Here is a 16,322-nt window from a genome sequence, read left to right on the forward strand (position 1 = left end):
ACAACTGCCCCTCCTTGTTGGCTATGGTGCTTTGTTGTAGACATAGTACTCCCATCTACAGAGATTTCTCGCCGTAACCAAGCAGTGAGGGAACTAGCTGTGAACGCTGCTGGTTGCCGTAGAAGTAATGTTAAGCCTGATAGACACGCTTAGAATCTATTGGACAGCTCTGCAGCATCCTGTGAGTGTTCTATATTACATTAATGCCGCTAAATATCCTCCGTAGCATAGTTTAACACTATAAATGCAGTGGGAACTTTTGCATTCTGCCTTGCAGGCCGGCCTTTCAGCGCCCAGAAAGCCGACCAGGCCAGTTGCCTCACGAGACAGTATGCAGGCCACAAGCTCCCTCATTGTATGTAAATGACGTTCTGGAAACTAAAGTATCTTCAGATCAGCCATCGGTGTATAACTCCCACCGCCCGTCTACGACATCGGAAAGATCTAATCAACCCGTGGACTTCGAAAGTGGACATCCACAACCTTCTACCACGAACAGGAACGCGAGAGAACATATTGAAGGAACACAAGCCTCGGCTTACGAGTCGGGATAATGGCTCTTCTGGATTAGATAGTCTACTTGACATGATACCAAACGACTGACTGTAATGGTACGGAACCTGCCTGAATCAGATCTAGGATGCAACGGTGATAACCTCACAGTCCTTGAATCCCACGAACCGGCCCGGCTCAAGTGAAATGAGGGGTACTCACCGGGCCGTTGCCTTGAAATTCATTGGCAATAAGAACCCCTTCTCTTGGTCAGTTGATTTGGCTGGAAGAACGCCTTGTCCGACGCCCCTCCCACCATCGGAGGGTCCATCCGACTGGAGTCGGCTGACGTTTAGACAGCGCATCGGTAGATCGCGGCGAGGAGATAGACTATCGTAGACATAGAAGCCGTCGCATTAATATAGGCAGATTTTTGTTATCAATAATATAATAGCCAACGCCATCACTGTGTTTCGGGCACCACATATTGAAAGAACATATTGTCAACCCTCTTGCTCGTCAGTCCTCGCCAAAATGATTCCTCGATCTACGTCTCTCCACGTTGGAGTGAACACCCGCGTTTTGCAAGTGCAAACAGCAATCTACCGGCGTCATCGCTCAACCAAGCAAAGGTTCCATGATGCAGCAGTTGTCACACCAACAACCCAGCCTCCACTGGAAGTCTCGTCTATGGCAAGACTTCCAACCAGATTTGTCTTGCGTTCTTTGCTCTTGACCTCTCTTATGTCCTCCAAATTAGTTCTCAAGCCTGCACTAGCCGTGCTCAACGTCGTCACGAATTCCAAGTCTGCGATCCTCAACCCCGATCGAAACCGTATCCTCAATAAAGTCCTCCGATGGACAGTGTATGATCACTTTTGTGCGGGCACGAATCGGGCAGAAGTGTCGAAAACAGTTGCAGATATAAAGAGCATTGGCTATCAAGGAGTCATTCTGGGTTATTCGAAAGAGATCGTGCTGGACCCCAACGAGAAGTTGGCTCGCGATGAGGCTGGCTCGACAACCTACAGTGACAAGTGCTATAACATGGTGGAAGAATGGAAGAGAGGTACACTCGATACTCTCAGTATGGTCGGATCTGGAGATTTTCTGGCTGTGAAGTGAGTTCATTTTCCTTTCCTATTGATTTCTCGTCTAATGTCGTTGCCAGACTCACAGGTGCCGGCCCAATTGCCGTTGACGGCATGGCAGAGAAGAGTGCCATGCCCGAAGTTATGATCAAAGCTATGGATGAAATTTGCAGCGCTGCTCAAGCACAGGGATCACGCCTGTGGCTAGATGCTGAGCAGCAGGTTCTCCAGCACGGCCTAGATGACTGGGCTATTGAGATCATGCGAAAACATAACAAATCCGATGAACCGCTTGTGTACAACACTATTCAGGGATATTTGAAAGCTTCAAAGGCAAATCTCGATAATCACATCACCTTGGCGGCAAAGGAGGGCTGGGCCCTTGGAATTAAACTGGTTCGAGGAGCATACATTGAACACGAAACACGATCTCTCATCCACGATACCAAGGAAGAGACAGATGAATCCTACGATCTAATTGCCGATACAATGCTCTGTCGCAGAATGCCCGAAGGGATCAAAGAATTGACATTCCCTCACGCTGCCCTTTTCCTTGCCACACACAATGCCGCGAGCGCCGCTAAGGCAATTTCCACTCACCAGAACCGTCTGCTTGCACACAAGCCAACGGTGATGCTCGAATGCGGACAGATCCAAGGAATGGCAGACGAGCTTAGTTGCGAACTGGTGCAGAACTATGAGCGTGCTTTGAAGGATTCATCTGCGGCGAACATGTCAGTTCCTAAGGCTTTCAAATGCATGGCGTGGGGATCAGTCTCCGAGTGCATGCAATATCTTCATCGTCGGGCTATTGAAAACAAGGGTGCCGTTGAGCGTACACAACATATGGTGACTGCTCTGCGCCAGGAGCTTTGGCGAAGAATTGTGGGTTGATGGTTCTGAAACTTAATGGAAGTAACGAACATGAAGGAGTAGACTTCAGGTGAAGTGACGGTTATATAAGAATAGGTATTACATTGATTTGTTCAAACATCATGTGCCATCGATGGATCTGTGTAAACGAAAGGCCTGTATCACCTCCAAGGGTTCCCGAGGGTACACCAATTATAGGGTAATTCCGTTATTCTTTTGGAAAGCCTGATCTGGGTCAAACAATATACTCTTCCTCATAATTTTCGGGTTTTGTGTTTTGGCAATTTCCGCCTCTCTTTGCACTAGCTGAGCAACTGAGCCGGCTGTAATTTACAGTGATGTATTCCTAGCTTTTCCTACTTTGTTGATATGATGACATGATTGATTGAGAGAACTTATCCATGGCACCTGGTGCGATTTTAGTTTGAGGCATGGTACTATGCTTAAAGATCCTGTTTAATTACGTACTATTCTTGATCTATGTATTCCTGAGACCTTGTTCAGTAGTGGCAATTGCTGTGGGTCAATCGACCAATGACAGCTCAAAGGAGACTTCGGTGGCCCACTTTCTTATCTCATAACGTGGGGCTTGACAAGGTTCGCTGATAAGGCACGTCGGAAGGCCTTCCCGACACTATCTTCTTGCATCTTCTTACTCTACCCCGCCTCATCGTTGTTCTCGGAGAAAAAGCACCGACTCTGTACTGCTTTGTTGCTTCATTCGGCTCTACAATCCGGTATGCCTGCGACAGCAAACAAAGTGAAAGCTAAGAAATGTCTGAAGGCGTAAGTTGCCTAGCACGCCAATGATCAGAGTCTCTTCTAAAACCTTATACAAGATGTGTACGATGTCGGAGCATGAAAGTGAAGTGCTCGGGATCGGACCCCTGCACCAGATGTGCTCGCAAGAAGCAACGCTGCCAATTCCCTCCTGAGGATGTGCGGGTCTCGGTATCGGAGCGGTCAGTCATGGACGTCCAGCCGATGTAATTCAGAACTAACCAATACGACCAGCTATCTACGTCAGCTTGAGGAACATCTAAATCAAGACAACGGTTTGCGTCGTACAAGTGCCTCGCGAGATGAACCTTTTGGTGAATCCTCATATGTCGGGCATGATATTAATCAGGCAACACCAAATGCAGCGCCATATCTTTTGGATGATCAATCGGAAGCCCAATTGGGAGATATAAGCAACGGTTAGTTCTCCATCCTAGCCTCGTGAGGCTCACACCCATTGATGACGTTGTTTGAAGGGATAGGTTCATCTTTTCATCTCCCAGAAACTCCACGTCAACAGCGAGAGCGTTCTGGGAGCGATCCCGATATTGAAGATGGACGCCGGTCACGATTCTCTAGAAATCCTCTTGTGGATAGAGATCCGTCCTTTGCGAAGACACCGGATGGTCGCTTCTGTGAGTAAATTCTGCCAAATGAAATTGAGCCTGCTAATGCAAATATTCCAGGGTACATGGGCCCGACATCATCATGGTCCTTTTGTCGTCGTGTCCTTGCCTTGATAGGAAGAAGAATACCCGAGTCTAACTGTCCACCGGACCCGTGGCACTTAGATGGAATGGCATTCAAGCTCCAATGGAAACCAGCGCACACCGACGAAGTTCCTGATGTGACCAACTTGCCACCATTGGACTATGCATTGTTTCTTTTCAACACTGTCAAGTTCTACTTTGGCTTTCTTTCATTCATGATTGATGAGGATGCTTATCTTCGGAATCTACATGGATTTTACAGGAACCCTGCAGCGAAAGCGGCGACTTCACGGTATTGGTACGCCCAATACCTTCTTGTTCTCGCCTTTGGAAAGGCTTTCCTCACTCAGAAGAACACATCTGGGGCTCCACCGGGTCACCAGTATGCGTCAAGGGCAATGGCTCTTCTACCGGACTTGTCGGGTATGCACGAAGACCCATTAACCTGTATCCAGGCGTTGAGCCTGGGAGCTGTCTATCTCCAATCCATTGATATGAGACGGGCTGCTTTCCAGCATGTGAGTCTGCACATTGTCCCTTTAAATTAATAGCATGCTAATCTCGACCCCAGATTGGACAAGCTCTGCGCGGTTGTATAATAGAAGGTATCCATCGGCATGTCCCAGAAGAATTGGGCGGACCGGAACTCTCACGTCGCTGCAGAACCATATTTTGGGTGGTGTACATGTTAGACCGGGAGTTTTCTGCTCTTATTGGTGCACCGAGCTCGATTAGAGATGAAGACATTACAGTCAGATTACCAGCAGATGTCGAATGTTCAGTTGAGCATATTAACTTGACATTGCACGTCCGTCTATCGCGTTTAATGGCCCAAATCTTGACAAGTGTGTCTTCAACTGCTTAAGAATTTGTCAATTGCTAATCTTGAATTGATAGATGTCTACGGAGTTGGCGACGAGTTCAACGGTTCGCTTGTCAGAAACATGCAGTCTATCCTTCATAGCATGGCGGAGCTATCCCACGATCTGACTGCTTTTTTGAATACACACTTCCACGGGCTGATTAGTCGAGCATCGAAGATGGCGATTCGACTGATGCTGGCCCATCACCATGTGAGACTACCCTCATCCTAGAGTCCATTCTAGGAAGCTAACAATAACAGTGTGTGGTTCTGACAACAAGACCTCTTGTGATGTGCGCTCTCCATATGCACATTGAACGTACCGAGAGACGCACGTCCCAAACAATATCACTTTCGCCACCCGTCGCTTCGCTCTTACAATGTTGCGCCGATTCCGCCCAGACTATTCTCCAAACACTCCAAATATTGGCCGATGACGATCTCATAGGTGTGTTCTTGATTTTTACCCGTGATAAGAACTGTGGTATTTAACTATATCTTCCTAGATGCGTTCCTACCTTTCCAGATCGAAGATGCATCATCATCTGCCTTCGTCCTCTACTTGCTTCGCGCAATCTCCCCTGAGCTAATCCATAGTAACACCTGGTGTGACAACCTCAACAGTGTGCTAGACAAGCTTATCTCAAAGGGTAATCTGGCGGCACCACTCCGAAAGCAGGAGCTTAAGCAGTTAGAACAAATCTTGGCTCCTTTGACTCCTAATCTCTCAACAATCTCTTTGCCTCCAGTTAATTTCAATGGAGCTTCAGATGAGGGCGAGGGAGTCTATGATTTGGACCATGTTGGGGTCGGCGAGGAATTTGAGTGGGACTTGTTGGGTCTAAATTCCTCAGTTAGCCTTCCGCCTAGGGAGTTGCTTGATCTTGCGGATCAGCTAGACGTGGAAAGTATTATGCAATCTGCCGGTTGTGTCAGTTGAATCAGGCTACTGCGGATTTTTAACGAATTATGAATCATGAATGAGCTTGAAAACCGGTCACTATATCTAATATTCCGGTCCTGTAGTGGAGCAACAAAACGAGTAAGCGGATTACTTATAAGCAGTATTCCAAGAGCAATCTTTCGGGGCTCTCTAAGTAATAAGCCACCAGCCTCAAGAGTGCGGTTCCCTCGTGTCCATCAAGAATACAGTGATCGTATGTTTTTGTCTAATACACTGGTTTTTAATCCTTCAAGCAGTGTGTTCTAACCAGACAGTCGAGCACGCCTCGAATACATTCTTTCAGTTCTTCGCAGGCAGATTTCAAAAACACACACAAGTTAGCCGCGAGGCAGTCTGCTATAGCCCTTCATTATATACCACGGTAATGAGATCTACATGGATGTCTTCCCAGCCGGCAATCTGGATAATTCCACTATAGAACGTGCGGGACCGTACAGGAAGGCCGGATCATATACAGAGGCAAACCAGGCATACTACTAACATCCTTCACAAAGACCTCTGTCAGTTGTATATGTCGCTTTTCGAAAAATCCAAAACTGGGTGGAAATTCACAGTTCCTTGAACAACTATGTTAAGGCCTGATCTTGCCTCTTTCAAAATAGCCTCTGTATTATTGACGATGGTCTCAGTTATCTCCGTAACATATCATTTGGCCAAATTACCATCGGTATCTGCGGGTGTTTGACCGGGTAGTCAGACTTGACTGCCAGCTTTGATTGCTTGAACTCCCTCGCAATACTTAGGAAATGCTCTCGATATTTGTTTTGTAGTGAGGTCTCTGCTCATCAATCTTATCTCCACTACGTCGGTTGGGTGATCCGACGTTCGGGATTTCTCCCCGATTTTTCTTGGCTTCAATTTCTAAGCAAACAGGCAGCACGTGTAGGGAATATCAGATCTACTGGTTAATGTTGGGGTAAAAGAACTATTATTGACAGAAATTCAGAGCAACTGCTGAGGAGAGTCTTCCAAAAACCTTTTCAATATGTGGACACCAAGAATGTTCGGACGAGGGCTGGCTAAGCAGTAGGTAAAGATCATATCTATCTAGTGTTCGAAGCTGACACATGAACAGATCCTTCAATTCTTCTCGCGTTTCTTCAATTCGAGATTCGCAACTAGGGACAGTCAGAATGAGCTCATCGACTGCCGCCGCCGCTTCAGGAAGCGACCTAGAGGCCCAGAAAAATTACAAAGTTGTTCAAGATGTCGGTAACTTCGTTGAAGTGCAATCCAAGCGCCCTGATTTCGACCATATGGCACCTATTGAAGTGACTAAATCTCCTTATCCCAAATGGAATTACGGGCAGGGAGTGCCAGACAAGGGCGCCGGTCTAGCCCAAAAACATCACGAGATAGATCCTTACGCGTCTGATCGGCCGATGATCAACAATTACCGTCTGCTGGTTTCCGGCATTGCACCTCGACCTATTGGCTTTATCAGTACAGTGAATGCAAAAGGTCAGAAGAATCTCTCGCCGTTTAGCTACTTCCAAGTCATCGATCATGATCCCCCAATGTTCATTGTGGGATTCTCTTCTCGTCCAGGCCGGGTCAAGGATACCTACCGCAACTTGAAAGAAACAGGAGAGTGCGTGATTAATACAGTTTCCGAAAACATGATCGAAGCTGTGAATGCTAGCTCCCTAGATGCGCCCTACGGGGTATCAGAATGGGATGTTTCGGGTCTCACGGAAGCTCCTTCCACAACAGTCAAGCCGTCGCGGGTCGCGGAGTCGGTGTTTAATATAGAAGGCAAAGTCATCGATATCAAAGAGTTCACCGATCACCAACAACCTGGCATGAGTCTTGCTGCCAATGTCTTGATCAAGGCCACTCGTTTTTGGGTAAAGGAAGGTACTGCGGATGCAGAATACAGTCATATCGGCTTGGAAAAGCTGCGACCAGTTGGTCAACTGGGTGGAGTCTCATATGGCAGAATTACGTCCACTTTTGAGAGACCGCGTGGTAGATGGTCTGATGAAATTCCAAAGAGCGAGGTCCTAGCCAAGTTAGATGCTTCGTGGTCAAATGTGAAATAGCATTGTCATAGAGTCACTCGCACAGCCGAATGAGTATTTCCAGGAATCTCTTTGGTATCTTCATCATTGGGCACATTCTGCACATGATGCACTTGAAACAATGCATCATAAACTCGATTATTAGGCTATATGGCATTCAAACCGAGACGGAAATTCCAGGTAGTGGATTTTGCACTGCATCTGATCACGATATCTGGATCTTCATCGGAAGCCAGCACCGATGTGTCTCATGCCGCTATATTGACTTAACACTTCATGTTGACTTAGACTTATAGTAGAGTTCGAAAACTGATTACCCCTCAGACACTCACGCTTTCTTTCCCAGCGCCCCACTCATATTGCGCTAGTCATGATTAGGCTAAGAAATAAGGCACCTCAAGCAAGACGGATGATGAGGTCTTACAGAATATGCCGAACGAACAACCTCTGGAAATTGAGTTTGTGCCAGTCTCTGCGGACTCTATAAATAATTCCAGTACTGTTGGTGAATTTAAATTTCTCATATATTTCTAGGTCATGAAACAGTCCGTCGTATGTTCTCTTACCGGAATAAACCAATGGATTACATGTTTTATCGTGATTCAAAGCAGAAGTATCAACCTCAGGCTCCTTTGCTAGTCCTGCAGTCGTTTGATAATACGACTTAAGCATAAACCATCGTAAGCAACTTTTCTCAACAGATGATGGCGAGACTTCCACTCGTCCGTGGAGCATCGGCTAGTTTCTATATCCACGGATATCCTGTCGCGCAGATCAAACAGCTGCATCAGGTCTAGTCGTAGAAATCCTTGGCTTGTGAGAGCTGTTGAAGACGAGCATGACAGTCAGGGCTGCGGTAACCATGAATAGCAGCCATTCAAACGCCCCGAAGATTGTCGCCGCCTTGAGTGTCCCACATGAGTTTTTTCCTGCTGAGCATGTGTCGGTCGAAATTTGAACAGCCACAGCAATGAAAACAGCGAGCCATGAGAGGACAGCTACAGCCTCGACCGCGACACGAATGTATCCAATCAACACACGATCCGCGAAGCTGATTCCGGCAATGAGGTGGAAGATGACGATCAAAACTGTCCAGGCAGCGCAGAACATCAAGAAGCCCCACGCATCAGGGACGCCATAGTAGTCGTAGAAGTTGCCGAACCAGGAGTGTTCGTAGACAGTGTGGCCGCGAAACACGTGGATAGCTAGGCGATGGGGTCAGACTCAACATTGCGTCGACAGAGTAGGATGCATTAGTTCTACGTACCGTAGCCGTCTGTTCCCATGACGATGATGGCGAAAATGAGCTGCAGCGCTCGCAGGGCATAATCGAGCGTTTTTTTCTCCGCCCTGTTCACGGCCATGACATGCAGCGATCTGTGATGGAGCTTGGGAGGAGGCGACGAGCACGTCAAGTGACTGGTTAAGAAGTGAGAAAGGCGGCGTAGAGCAAGAAAGAGAAATCCGAGCTCAGGAAATGGCATAGGGGGAATATATACGGTAGATTATTACAGATTAAAAACCTCAGTAGCAGAGAAAGTGGGCCACCGATGAGCGCTTTGAAACAAAAATTTCTTTTACCACTGTTATACAGGGTAATTGATTCTTTTACCGCTATATTAACTCATTGTTAAGTATATTTTCTCTGCTCAACCACATCGAGAACTGTATGTTTGAAGGCGCTAATCCTTTTCTAGTTAGGCGGTTACGAGGTTATTTTTGGTTAGACAGTTACGACCCGGCCCACCTGGTCACCTCGCAGGTTTTACGTGTCCTACTGCCGCCTACTATCTTTAACCCCCAACGCTTCGTCGAGCTGAGGGACACGAAAAACTTCACTTGGTTCCGGTATGCGCTTGGCGCGGCTGTTGTACTCATCTTCATCCGTTCGGTATACTATGTTGCAGAGCTGCAGCAAGGTTTCAATGGCGAGTGTAAAATCTCGGACTAGATATTCTTGTGGTGCTTTTGGAACTTGGTGAGGTATATGTATTAGCTCGATCAGCAATATAATTAGGATTCGCAAGCATTTTTTGTCACTGTATTGACGGCGGGAGTTTTGGCTGGAGAAATCTGGAGGCATCATAGCACTTTCTACTTCTAGAAAAACTAACAACAGATATCCACAGCATCATAGCTTGATATACTCCGTGATTGTCTGCCACTCTCCCAAGAGCCCCCATGGCTTTGTGTGGAACACAGCTTTAAGTATGCCTGGATAAGCCGGGCTGGGCACGATGCTGTATTCAAACTTCCGAAAGTCAAAAGGCATCTCGCCTAGGTTGTAGATCCGTGACTCATCATCGGGCAGGGTAAGACCATACACTCTCGAAGTCTCGTCTGCCAATTCTTGCCCGTTGAGATGCCTTTCTTCCAGCTCGATCACTCGTTTGGCAGTTACGTATGCATAATGTGCATTCCAGAGCCCTTCCCGCCGAGGCGCCAATTGCAGCATTTCCAGTGCGCGTCTTCGTATTGCGGGATGACGGCATTTCAGCACGGTATAGTACAGAGGCCCCAGGATATGTATGTCGAAAGACAGCTGTTGCGGTGTTGCAATTCCCACGTCCGGCTTGAAGATTTGTTCCGCGTAATGCACAAGCCTTTCAAAGTCGATGTGGTAAGAGTCTGTGGCCATTTCCCCAGCTGTGGTGCAGACTCGCATCCAAATGTAAATGACTTTGTAATGTACCAAAAGTAGATTGAGCGCGTCTTGTTTCGCCGGGTTGCCGGCAGCCTGCATTCTTTCAAGAAGTTCATCTAGCCGGTCGTGCCATGCGTCTAGCCTTGTTTGAAGTTTAACCTGTTCAATGAAGATGTCGAAGTCAATTTGGAACATAGCTGCGTGAGGACTGACTTTGCCAATGAATCGGATGCAGGTATCTGAGATCTCGACGAGCTGTTGTCTAGACTGAGTAAGGTCTTCCTGAGGAGAGTCTTCTTTAGCTATAGGAGCGTATATTGGCGGAGTTATTCTGCCAGCGAGAGAACAGAGTACATTCAGACGTGAGAACATCGGAACGATATAACCTTCGATGGCTTTAAGATCGTTAGACGAGAGATTGGAGCCTAGATCCGGGGCTGCGTCACTGTTGCGACGGAGCGCAGCTAGAATATTGAATCCGCTCTGAACGTGAAGCATAGAAGATTCAATATTGCCCTTGAGGAGCTCGATGCATGTGAACAGAAGGCAGCAGGTCAAAGGTACCAAGTTCGAGTTGGGATGTGCTTGAATTCGAGCTGATAGGCTCTTCATTGCTTTGTTCCACTCCTGTTGAGCCTCAGGGTTGGCGTTGACATAGCCTGCCGGATGCCGTAAAGACGACTCGACGTCTTGATAAACGACGCTGACAGCCGATACGGCATGTCTAATTGATGGTTCGGAGTGTGATAGTTGTAATACAAGCTTGCTCCAGAACTGTGAAGTGAACTGTCCGTCCAACTGCGCAGCAAGGTTCTGGTGGAAGAAGTCGAGGCCGCGGTCATTTACGAAGAACACCGGTTGACTTTGCGTAGGAGGCAGATATACCGTGACCACGTTTCGAGGTGGTGGTGCTGTACGTGCAGTGCTGTACTCGCATTTTCGACCTCCAATGGCGCAACGTCGACATATAGGTTTTGCTTCATCGCATTTCACTCGACGAGCTTTGCAAGTGCTGCATCCAGTCCGGACTTTGGAAGTACTTTCTCGGGTTTTCTTTGGCGCAACATTCAGTCCAGGGGTCATGCTGAATGATGCTGCGACAAAGTGCAGGCTTGTTGTTCCAAGGACTGCCGGAATAGATAAATCAAAGACATCCAGCGACAGGAGGAATGCAAGCAGAGAATGATAGAAAAAGGCCGAACGATAGAAGCTTGAAAATATAAGGTGAGATTAGGCAGCCCATTCCGAGGTTGTCGACCAGATGCGGTAGCTTATTAGAGTAAAGTTTCTTACGTGCAGACCATCAATTGTTGATAGACAAGGCCGTTGGCGTATATCTTGTCACTTGTGATTAATGAGCACATTAGTCTATCTTAGGACTAGCGGGCACGTGATCATTCTAAGTGTTACTTCGAGCCTGTTTCCATTTTGCTGAGGCTGTCACCTGATCCTTTCTCAAAACAGTACCAGCACAGCATCGCAGTCCCAAAGGAACAGCATGCAAAAGTGGAACCTGGATGGAAAATCGCACAAAAGAGTGGAGACTTTGTTTAGCCGAATTCAGCCTAGTGCTATTTGGGGGGAAGAAAACGCGAGTGTCTAGTGTTCATCCCAACAGTCATCGCACTGCTGGTAACTGAGTGAAATGCGTTCCATCTACTTTGGGTTCTGGGTATACGTGTGTTCCAGCGTTGCTTTTGCAAGCTCTTTGCTGGTATTTAGCAACAAGGGCCAATGCATAATTTGGTCAGATAGTAACTACAACACTATGAAAGGAAGCAGTAATCTAACCGACTACAGGCGCCATTTTCAAAGAACATCTTCAAGAAGGAATGAATGCACAATTTCGGGGAAACGTGGTCATATACACTGGCGAGAACGCCGAAGACTACGCAATGTCATCATGTACGACATCTACACGAAGACGGGGCGTGGGACATCGAAAGGATTGTAGTTATTCCTCTACGTGAACTTCCCAGGTGATGTAATATTACAATGCTTACTGCTGATTTACTTCTACTTTCAGGATGTACCTGCAGCTCGCCAATCACTCCCTTGAACATCAACCGATTTAAAGATGGGGGAGCCTGGAGAAGAAAACTACGTCTAAATATAAAGATTCTTGGCAGCAATTTAAGTAAGGATGAAGAATGTATGTTTCATATAGGTTGCAGAAAACGATATATTACATCGCTATAAATCTCTTTCTTGAGATCGTTGTTCATCAGAATCATGACTGGGCGTTTCCTCGGTGAATTCCACGGCGGGCTGAACGTGGAAATGTCCCATCTGGAACAAAATGTTCTGCCACTCGTATTTGCCCGTGCCTTGAATCCAAAAGTAATTCGTATCGGCCGGGAACCATCTCTCTTTTCGTGTGGAAGCTTTATCACCTCCTTCGAGCGCAGCTCGGCTGGCGCGGGTGGTTCTGCCAACTTTGTCTCCAGAGCCATGCTCCCTGGTCAAGATTGCACGCAAATTGTCGCGATACTCCTTCAATCGACCATCAAAGACCATAATAGCACGCACGTAAGGGGCGATATCTTCGGTAATGGGGGCAAGGCTGTTTTCAAACGAAGGTGCCAATCGCCCAGAGGGGATGGGCATGTAGTAATTCGCACGCATGAGAGGCTCAAAGACTTTCTGGAAGGTAGGTAGAGTGTTCGGGAAATGCATCCGATGTGCGCCATCCTTGGTCCAGCCTTTGAAAATGCGAGCCACGCTAGAAGACTCGTGGTCTCCGGTTTTTGGACGGAAGGATCGTGAGATCAAGGCATTGAACGTGAGGCTAATGCTCTCACTTAGAGAAGAGTGTTCGGGTCGCAGGTCAGCCTGCAGGAGCGGGTAAGATTCGAGGTAGTTGGAGCGATGACCTTCTGGAGGTGGAGGAGCAGACGTATCGACAACATCCTGCAGCTTAGTTAGTTCTGATACCGAGTCGATAGTGGAGATAATACTTGCCTGCAGCATGCTCAAAGAACACTCTGAGCAGAGAATGTCGAGTGAGCTTCGCATTTCCAGGTAGTCCGCTTCACGGCTCAGCAAATCAAGTTGCTCCATCTTTGACCGCGATTGATAATGATCGTGAGGCATAGTTTCCGTGATACTGCCGCGGGCCGCATCCTCCGAGTCTTGTATGCCGAGTCTCCACCAGTGTAGGGTATTCTGCAGAGTTTCTGTTTCACTTTCCAAAGAATCCTGCTCCAGCAAGACGTCGCGGTTGAACCAGCCCATATATGGCTCGTAGGTGTTGAGACTGAGGACTCGGACTCTATCTCCATTCTGGTCTACATTCGCTTCTGGAGGCCACAAGGATAGAATCCAATCAAGACCTGCTTTTTCACTTCCAACGCCAATCTGGCACCAGAAATTCAGGTCCATCAAGGATTTTCGGATATCCATACCCGACGCATCGTATAGCTTGCTGACAGCCTCTCGTTTGAGAACGTGGCCTTCGTTTGCGGCGACAAGTAATAAATAGTCGATTGCAAGATCACGCTGGGGCCTTTGAAATCGCAGAATGGCGTGTAAAGACATGTCCTGGGTTGGTACTAGGCTTTCGTTGTTGCATGTGATGACAATGGGTCGCTTTGACTGACTGATGAGGGTCAAAACGCCAGTCCAAAATTGTTTGTCCTCGTCGAAAAGCAGATCGACCTCTTCGAGGAGAATCAAAGATTGTTTTTGTTCACGATTCCGCTTTGCCTCATTGTCGGGAGTCGGACTGGGTTGAGTACTTTTCTTGTCAGGCTTGGTACTCTTGGACGGTTGTCCTTTGAAAAAGCCCATCAACTTGTTTTGTTTTGCGTCGTCCTCCGTTTCCAATGCTCGAGGCTTGGCAGAATATTCGTCGGTGTCGTTCAGAAGATGGACTAAATGGTTCTGGGTCATGTCCCCGACCCTTTCCAGCATGTCTCTCGCACTGCGGCGGCTGCCAGCATTGATCTCGAACACTTCAAAGTCAAGCTCTTTGGCTGCTGCGTAGACTGAAGCAGTTTTGCCAGAGCCCGATGGGCCGCTCAAAAGGATTGCATTTGTGATCCGACCCTTTTCCCCTCCCTGTGATGAAGAAACTGACAGGTCTCCTGATCGTATCAGGGTTCGTTGAGCGGAAACTGTGACATCTCCAGCCAGCTCATCGTCTGATCCAGAGAGGTTGTCCATTTCAGATGCCTCTTCTTCGCTAGAGACAATAAAGCCGTCGAGTTTGTCGTTCTTCTTTCGCCGCTTCTTCTTTTTCTTGTCTCGGTTTGGGTTGGACTTGCCCTTATCCTTAGAAGTCTTTCCAGTGTCGACTGCGGTAATTTTGAGGTGACGGAGCCAGTCACGAAGTACCTGGGCCTCGCGACCGGTTTGCAGAACATCCTCGGCCTTTTTGGGTGCGTATTTGTGAGCCCAGAGTTGCGATTCATATTTTCCACGATCAAAAGCGGAGAAAGATGATAACAAGGCCGATCTCAGGTTAGATATAACTGGGGCGACAGATTGAGGTGGAATACGCGAGTTTGGTAAGGACCAGGACATTTGGTTGTCAATGGCAGTCTGCAGAACACGTCCGCTGGCAATATGCCGTACAGGCATGCGTAGATTCGATGTGCCATGGCCTCCCATGTACGATTTTGCCAGCTCCCGTGCAGAGGATGTGCTGGTCAAAAGGGCATTCTCGTCATCGCCAATAGAAATGGCCGGAGATTTGGCTTTCTTTCGGTCTTTTGTAAGGGGATCGAGGATGGCGGGCCGGACATCCTGTGCCGAGTCCACAGGACGGATATGAACAAGATCTTTCGGTGGCCACAAGGGTTCAATAAGGTCAGGAAACTTTGACTTGTTGCGACTGAATGTTGAGGGAAATGTTGGAAACGGCCTTGATTCTCGCTTGACCTCTGATGCGGCGGGGGCATTGATCTTGCTTGAGCCAGTATTTGAGCCACCAGAGATTGTGTCATCCTGGGGCTTTTGTGGCGCTTTCTTCACAAAAAAAGGGTGTGTTGGCTTCGCAGGCCCTTTCACTACCCGGTTTTGGGGTACTGCAGGCCGTGGAGGAGCAGGTGTATATACCATTTGGCCATTGAGAATTCGGTTGATCAAGCTCCCAATCCCTCTCTCTCCTTCGATGCTGTATTTGAGGATGGTAAGTTTGCTGCGGACCTTCCCACCTCTTCGTCGCTTGCTTCCTGCCGGCTTTGGGTCTGTTATCCCTGTAGAGCTGGCAGGAGGAGAGCTCAACAGTCTACCATTAGTATTCAACTTCAATATCTTCCGTTTCCCTTCATTGCACGCGTTTTTGTCGTTTGTTTCGTCAAAGCTCAGGTCTTGTGCCGGGCCGCTATCGTTGGTTGGGGATTGAGGCGACGGGAGGGAAGCGATGGGAGGAGCGGGTTGAGTATCAAAGACGGGTGCAGGAGCCACGGGTTCTGGGGTCTCGATTCCCAGCCATCCTGAGAGTCCTGTGTTCAAATTCGTTTCCTGATCTGGCTTGGTTTTCTCCGTCTTGCGTCTCTTGCGTCGGTTTGCATTAGGGTCTTCATCCTGGCCTACGGGTGCTGAGGCTTGAGACCTCGGGACTTCAGGTCCGTTGGATGGTTGAAATTGGGGTGATTGCTCTTCGTTGGCGTGAGCGAATACATCGGTTGGCGTTGGAACTGCGTTGCCATTGGGAAGGGAGTGATTGGGTTTTCCTGGGACTGCAAAGTCTGAGACTTTGGTGTGAGCTGAAGGGACCGTCAAAGTAGACTTGAGACTCATACCCTGTCTGAAGAAAGGGTGGACCGCGTGCTGCTCGCCCGGTCCCATGGCTACTGGTGAATGGGATGTGAGGGTGTCCATAGGATTCAAGTCCTCAGTAGCTCCAGAAGGAGGGGCGGCAGGAGAAGTGATCAAGGGAT

At 48.0% G+C, this 16,322-nt stretch overlaps 7 protein-coding genes across 7 annotated transcripts; 3 read left to right on the forward strand and 4 right to left on the reverse strand.

The window, feature by feature from the left end:
• Positions 1–1,026: 1,026 nt before the first annotated feature.
• Positions 1,027–2,477, forward strand: N7443_000310 (proline dehydrogenase family protein; the record flags this gene model as incomplete). Its single annotated transcript, XM_056880366.1, has 2 exons — positions 1,027–1,613; positions 1,664–2,477. The coding sequence occupies 2 exons, from the start codon at positions 1,027–1,029 to the stop codon at positions 2,475–2,477; spliced, it is 1,401 nt and encodes a 466-aa protein (XP_056745604.1).
• Positions 2,478–3,272: 795 nt separating this feature from the next.
• Positions 3,273–5,748, forward strand: N7443_000311 (uncharacterized protein; the record flags this gene model as incomplete). The annotated part of the gene is made up of 8 exons (XM_056880367.1): positions 3,273–3,418; positions 3,471–3,655; positions 3,713–3,871; positions 3,923–4,464; positions 4,518–4,791; positions 4,844–5,019; positions 5,070–5,256; positions 5,315–5,748. Coding segments are annotated over 8 exons (2,103 nt in total), but the record flags the coding sequence as incomplete, so codon positions are not given.
• A 436-nt stretch (positions 5,749–6,184) lies between these two features.
• On the reverse strand, positions 6,185–6,548 carry N7443_000312 (uncharacterized protein; the record flags this gene model as incomplete). The annotated part of the gene is made up of 3 exons (XM_056880368.1): positions 6,185–6,268; positions 6,325–6,405; positions 6,435–6,548. Coding segments are annotated over 3 exons (279 nt in total), but the record flags the coding sequence as incomplete, so codon positions are not given.
• Positions 6,549–6,757: 209 nt separating this feature from the next.
• N7443_000313 (flavin reductase family protein) lies at positions 6,758–7,814 on the forward strand (the record flags this gene model as incomplete). Its single annotated transcript, XM_056880369.1, has 2 exons — positions 6,758–6,798; positions 6,848–7,814. The coding sequence occupies 2 exons, from the start codon at positions 6,758–6,760 to the stop codon at positions 7,812–7,814; spliced, it is 1,008 nt and encodes a 335-aa protein (XP_056745607.1).
• A 753-nt stretch (positions 7,815–8,567) lies between these two features.
• Positions 8,568–9,157, reverse strand: N7443_000314 (MARVEL domain-containing protein; the record flags this gene model as incomplete). Its single annotated transcript, XM_056880370.1, has 2 exons — positions 8,568–8,998; positions 9,061–9,157. 2 exons carry the CDS (start codon positions 9,155–9,157, stop codon positions 8,568–8,570), a joined length of 528 nt encoding a protein of 175 aa, XP_056745608.1.
• A 767-nt stretch (positions 9,158–9,924) lies between these two features.
• N7443_000315 (Zn(II)2Cys6 transcription factor) lies at positions 9,925–11,520 on the reverse strand (the record flags this gene model as incomplete). The annotated part of the gene is made up of 1 exon (XM_056880371.1): positions 9,925–11,520. The coding sequence occupies one exon, from the start codon at positions 11,518–11,520 to the stop codon at positions 9,925–9,927; it is 1,596 nt and encodes a 531-aa protein (XP_056745609.1).
• A 1,110-nt stretch (positions 11,521–12,630) lies between these two features.
• Positions 12,631–16,230, reverse strand: N7443_000316 (uncharacterized protein; the record flags this gene model as incomplete). Its single annotated transcript, XM_056880372.1, has 1 exon — positions 12,631–16,230. One exon carries the CDS (start codon positions 16,228–16,230, stop codon positions 12,631–12,633), a length of 3,600 nt encoding a protein of 1,199 aa, XP_056745610.1.
• Between the last annotated feature and the right edge of the window lie 92 nt (positions 16,231–16,322).

Source organism: Penicillium atrosanguineum (assembly GCF_028827265.1).
Source record: "Penicillium atrosanguineum strain IBT 20685 chromosome Unknown utg000001l_segment0_segment0, whole genome shotgun sequence".
Classification (NCBI taxonomy): Eukaryota; Fungi; Ascomycota; class Eurotiomycetes; order Eurotiales; family Aspergillaceae; genus Penicillium; species Penicillium atrosanguineum.